The sequence below is a fragment of the Oppia nitens genome, unplaced genomic scaffold (assembly GCF_028296485.1).
Source record: "Oppia nitens isolate AA-2021 unplaced genomic scaffold, nextdenovo-longstitch-racon4-pilon3 scaffold1_pilon_pilon_pilon, whole genome shotgun sequence".
NCBI classification, from domain to species: domain Eukaryota; kingdom Metazoa; phylum Arthropoda; class Arachnida; order Sarcoptiformes; family Oppiidae; genus Oppia; species Oppia nitens.
In genome coordinates this window covers 2,672,436-2,678,153 of record NW_026533199.1, presented here as the reverse complement: position 1 = coordinate 2,678,153, position 5,718 = coordinate 2,672,436, and the positions used below count along the sequence as shown (strand labels likewise).

General features: G+C 24.5%; 1 protein-coding gene across 1 annotated transcript; it reads left to right on the top strand.

Moving 5' to 3' along the window:
• The first annotated feature begins 1,947 nt into the window (after nt 1–1,947).
• LOC128952717 (3-hydroxyanthranilate 3,4-dioxygenase-like) lies at nt 1,948–5,515 on the top strand. The gene is made up of 7 exons (XM_054298153.1): nt 1,948–2,082; nt 2,212–2,290; nt 3,338–3,479; nt 3,592–3,774; nt 3,914–4,134; nt 4,534–4,616; nt 5,295–5,515. The coding sequence occupies exons 1-7, from the start codon at nt 2,000–2,002 to the stop codon at nt 5,374–5,376; spliced, it is 873 nt and encodes a 290-aa protein (XP_054154128.1). The 5' UTR covers nt 1,948–1,999; the 3' UTR covers nt 5,377–5,515.
• The last annotated feature ends 203 nt before the right edge of the window (nt 5,516–5,718 follow it).

Below are 5,718 nucleotides of genomic sequence, written 5' to 3'. Positions count from 1 at the left end.
CTCTATTTGTTTGCTGTAGTGATCGACAATCAGTTTTTCTGTGTCCCTTTTTCCCACAATGAAAACAATTACCATTAAATTTATAATTGAAATTTTTATTACGATTATATTGATTGTTGTACTGACTATTCATTTGCCCATTCATTTTATACTTATTTTTATTGAAATGATAATTTTTATTTCTATCAAATTTATTCTCATTACCAACAGTTTTATTACTGTAATTATAACCATAACTATTGTTATTACTATTTTGTTTAGTTACACTCATAGCATTCAATGTTTCATTTAATTTATTTATAGCACTTAACATACTGTCATTTGAATTATCAACTTTTTTCTCTTGATTATCAACTCGAACAGCATTTACTTTTTTATTTTTATTAGTATCGGTTCTAGACTTTTGCAATAATTCCCTCCCCTGCTCTATATTCCGGGCAATTTTCTCTAATTCCTTAACTGTTTTAGGACTAAAATATGTTATCTGAGCGGCTGTTTCATCGTCCATTCCCTGCAATATGTATTGCAATTTCTGTTCAGTACTCATATCTGAATCTATATCATGGCATATAATTTTGACACTAGTTATATAATTTAATATACTTTCAGTTCCTGTATATTTTCTCTTAGATAATTCCCTCATTAAATATGCTTTATAATCACCGCGTAAAAAGTGATTTAAAAATGAATCTTTTAGTTCAACAAATGTATTGGGTTTCACACACTCGTCATCGTCATCATCCTCATGATCGGCCTCATCAACAGCACAATCAACATTTAAATAATACCATTCCTCAGCACTATTAGCTAAATAGTTGGGAAATTTTGCCATCATTGCACTGTCACTCCATGTCAATGCACGGGCGACTCTCTCAAATGTGCGCAAAAATCTAATAGGATCCTCATCTCTAATCCCATTGAATACTGGTATGTGATGCTGACGTGAACTAACTAAATTTGATGCGATTGCATTGCTCATCTGTGTTAAATTTATTTCCGGTACCCCATTACCTACATTTGGATCTACCTCATCTGCCATACTTTTCCCAAATTTATAAAGTTATGTTAACCACAATGATATCAACGCGCAAACAATTCATTGATATGACTCTCAGACACAAATAAAATGATACACAATCTCAAAATCAATTGTTATACCGCAGTGACAGTCCAGTTATCGCTTGTCTCGCTTTTTCTCTCTCTTCTCAATGTCCACCAACTTGTCCTCCAAGTGCTTCAATCCCACGGTTGTGACACCAAAATGTTAGGTTTTGTTTATTATTTGTCAGGATATTATTATGTGAACTAGGTACTTTATTGAAGTCACTTAATAATTAACTATATTTTAGTTTTAATAAAATATGTTTATTGGTTGGATATATTGAAAAGTAATAGTCAATAGATTTGTCATCTATTGATACAAATGGTATACAACTATACAGTTTGGTCGCCAATCCAAGAGTGACTGTGCTCTCCAACTGTACTATCGGTGCCCATAAACTCACAACAGTTTCTCACTGTTGACAGTCGGGTCATAAAATCTTAAAACTATTTTTGTTGCCCATTGGCTACTCAAAGATATCTCTTTCAGCCAATACATCAAATACATGTATATTCAACACAATATACTTAAATACAATTCAAACATATAGTTTCAAACAAAATATAATAATAATAATTCAAATCATGACATTACATACAATTATTTTTATTTTTGATATTTGATTTCAAATTTATATGATTTTAATAAATGTAAACTTAAAATAAAATTTTTGCCAAATGTATGATTTCCAAAAACATTATAATTGATAAAATTAATATAATTATCTGAAGTTTGAATATTAATTATCAATAAACAGATTAAAATGTTGTTTATATAAACAGAAAACATAAAAGTGATTTTCAATTTGACAAATTATAAGTTATTTGTTATAAAATTTTATTTTTAACAAGTTTTTGAACAAAAATAATTGTATAACTATTTTGTGTTTTGAAAAAAATGTCATTAAATATAATTAATATGAATGATTGGATTGTCGGCAATAAGCAATACTTTTTGCCGCCTATTTGTAATAAACTATTGTAAGTTTAAAACATAATCAATCAAATATTTTATTAGACTATATATTATATGTACATAAAAAAATTACATGTAAATTAATCGCACATTTTAAAACAAATGTTATTATCATTATTAAACTTTTCTTTTAGATATACCAATCAATTGAAAGTATTTTTTGTCGGCGGACCAAATCAGCGCAAAGATTATCACATTGAAGAGGGAGAGGAAGTATATAACAACAAAAATATTGATTAATTATAATTTAATATACAATTTAATATACAACCATTTATTAAATTATATATATATATATATACAGTCGATGACAAAATTGGTGAACGAGGTTTTTTGTGTATATCTTTAGAATGGAAAGGAACTAGAACAAAAAAATTTGTTTGCTACTATTATTTATTGGGACGGTCAGTTTGTTATTGTATATATATATATATATATATATATATATATATTGGACACGTGTTTTAGCATTTTTAATTTTATTGTAAAGTATTCGAACAAAATTAATTTGTTTGTTGCAAAAATAAAAAATTAGGAGGCCATATCTTTTAAACGCATTGATTTATCATGATTTAGTTAATTGATTTAAATTCTATATTTTAGTACTAACAATTCATCTATACATTAAATTTAGTTAGCTTTTTTAGTTTTTTAAATATTTGTAAATTAATTTTTTTCTATTATAATTATTTATAGATTTTGTTATCAATGTTATGTAATAGAAGACAATAATTAGTACTTAATTACAATAGAAAAAAATTAATTTACAAATTTTTAAAAAACTAAATAAGCTAACTAAATTTAATGTATAGATGAATTATTAGTACTAAAATATAGAATTTAAATCAATTAACTTAATCATCATAAATCAATGCGTTTAAAAGATATGGCCTCCTAAATTTTGATTTTTCCAACAAACAAATTAATTTTGTTCGTATACTTTACAATAAAATTAAAAATACTAAAACACGTGTCCAAAATTTTTTAATTTAGTATAATTAGCAATTTATAAAACTTTAATATCTATTATAGTTTTTGAGATATTGACCATCCCTGTCCTTGCATACCTGTGCCCAATTACAAAAAAGTGACAATAACAAACTGACCGTCCCAATAAATAATAGTAGCAAACAAATTTTTATGTTCTAGTTCCTTTCCATTCTAAAGATATACACAAAAAACCTCGTTCACCAATTTTGTCATCGACTGTATATATATATATACAGTTTATATATTTAATATTGTTTTTTAATACAATAGCTATTTTATCAAATCAAAGGAGACATGTGCCTTAAAGTGATACACAATAAAAAACCTAAGGATATTATCATTAGAGAGGGACAGGTGTTTCTGTTGGGCCCACGAATACCACACTCTCCACAAAGATTTCCCAATACTATTGGTATAAATGATGAACACAAAAAAATCATTAGCTTTAAGCCTATTTTTTATTGTAAAATAAAATTTATTAAAATAATTGTATCAACAAAAAAAACTGCTGCCGTTTTTTTAAGGTCTAGTAATTGAAAGAGAGAGACTTAAGGAGGAATGGGATGCACTCCGATATTTTGTCGACAACTCGACTGATATATTATACGAGCGCTGGTTTTATTGCCAGGACTTGGGCTCACAATTAGCGCCAATAATTCAAGAGTTTCAGGCATCAGATGAATGCAAATCAGGAAAACCATCTGAAAGTTAGTTTTTTTTGCTTTTATATTTGTTATATAATTATTACATAATAGTAATTATTATTTTTTATTATTATTATTATCAAATAAATACTATTAACATAACATATAATATAATATGAAAACTTCAACTTAATATATTTAGATTCAAAGCTAAGGGACGCTCCCTATAGTGATGACAGTTCACAGTCATTGCGGACACCGTTTCAGTTGACTGAATGGCTTAACAAAAATACCAAATATATCGATGAAAATGGATTCAAATCCTTATTTGATGGCAAATCTCAGTCAACGGTTGTTGTCTACGGCGGACATCAAACTCATGCGTTTAATACACAATCGTCTGAGATATTTGTCTTGCAATTGGTATGCAATTAATAAATTAGTTTAAATTTATTGATTATTTTAACATCAAAATTAGCATAAATTTTTTAAAGAAAAATAAATAGACTATAATTATATATTTAATTGAAGATAATATTGAAAGAACAAGGTTAATTAGAAATTTTTAATAATAATTTTACAATCAAACAAAAGAGGGCGATATTAGTCCTATAGTTTTATCGGTACTTTAATTTATTATCAAATTTTATAGCTATTTTTCTATTGAATCTAATATACTATACTCTACTTTATTATGATACTGTATAATATCAGTATTATATAATATAAATTGCAATATCATTTTTTTAAAACTTAATTATTATTGTATAATAATTATATAATAAGTTTTTTTTTTGTAAACTAATTGTCTTTTATTTGTAGATAAATGAAAGTAAAATTCAATTCAATGGCAATTACCAACAATTAATGACTGGAAATATGGTACTAATACCCAAACATACGAGGTATTGATATATTGAATATAAATATAGTATATATATTTATTCAGTACTTTTAGATTAATATATTTATTAATGTTAATTAAATAGCATTTATGGTAATCTAATATTAAACTTATGTAATATTAGTTTAAAATATACTGTATATAATATTAATATATAGAAAGCATAATTTAGATTATTATTTATTTATATCAAAACTATTTAATTTAGTTGTTTCACTAAATAATTAATGATTGCACAAAGTTTTATTTATATAATACTAAATAAATTTCAAGTTTATTGGTAATCCTGTTGAATAATAAATAAATAGTAAAAACTTGATATAATGATATTTTTTAAAGAAATAAGTTTATTCACTCATTTTTATTATATGATATAAAGTTTCTATCGTTTTTATAATAATACAGTTAATGTCTTTAAAAATTGATAAAATAAAAACAATATTATAGATATCCTATCATATATATATATATATATATATATTGCAAAAATACTGTAATATTACAACTTATACTTATTTCACAATTACAGTTTTATTTTGCAATGAAATAATTACTGTATATGATTATTATGACAGACAATGATTTCAAAATGTAGATCAATTTTATAAAATTGATTAAATATTAATTTTTAATAATTAAAAACTAAATTAAATGTTTTTTGACATTCATGTTATTATAGCTGTTCATTGGTATCACTTATGGGAAGTTATACTCTCACTGTTTCGATGCCTTCAATGTCATCCAAATCACATCAAAAGTAGAGCCAAAACTCAAATAAACTTTGAGAAAATAAAATTATGAAAAGACATTGAAATGTATTTTTTCAATGAAGTCATCGATGTTTTTCGTTAAAAAAAAGAGTAAATAAAATAAATAAACAAATAAAACACAATTTGAAAGCTAGAGTTATATTATTAAAAAAAAATCTAAAGCAAATATTTTTTTTGTGTGAAAAAAATAAAAATGAAAAATTGTTTGTTTGTTTGTATAATAATAAATAATAAAATCTGTTACACTAATTATTTGTTACATTGAAAAAAAGATTTTTTAACAATAATAAAAAAGTTTAAAAACAAGAGAAATTAAAAGTAAAAATTAATAGC

What these genes read in the sequence shown, in the direction of transcription:
- LOC128952717 (XM_054298153.1), top strand. Translation starts at nt 2,000, where the DNA reads ATGTCATTAAATATAATTAATATGAATGATTGGATTGTCGGCAATAAG. An exon ending in CCTATTTGTAATAAACTATT is followed by an intron (nt 2,083 to 2,211) that starts GTAAGTTTAAAA and finishes CTTTTCTTTTAG; the next exon opens with ATATACCAATCAATTGAAAG. An exon ending in CTAATACCCAAACATACGAG is followed by an intron (nt 4,617 to 5,294) that starts GTATTGATATAT and finishes ATGTTATTATAG; the next exon opens with CTGTTCATTGGTATCACTTA.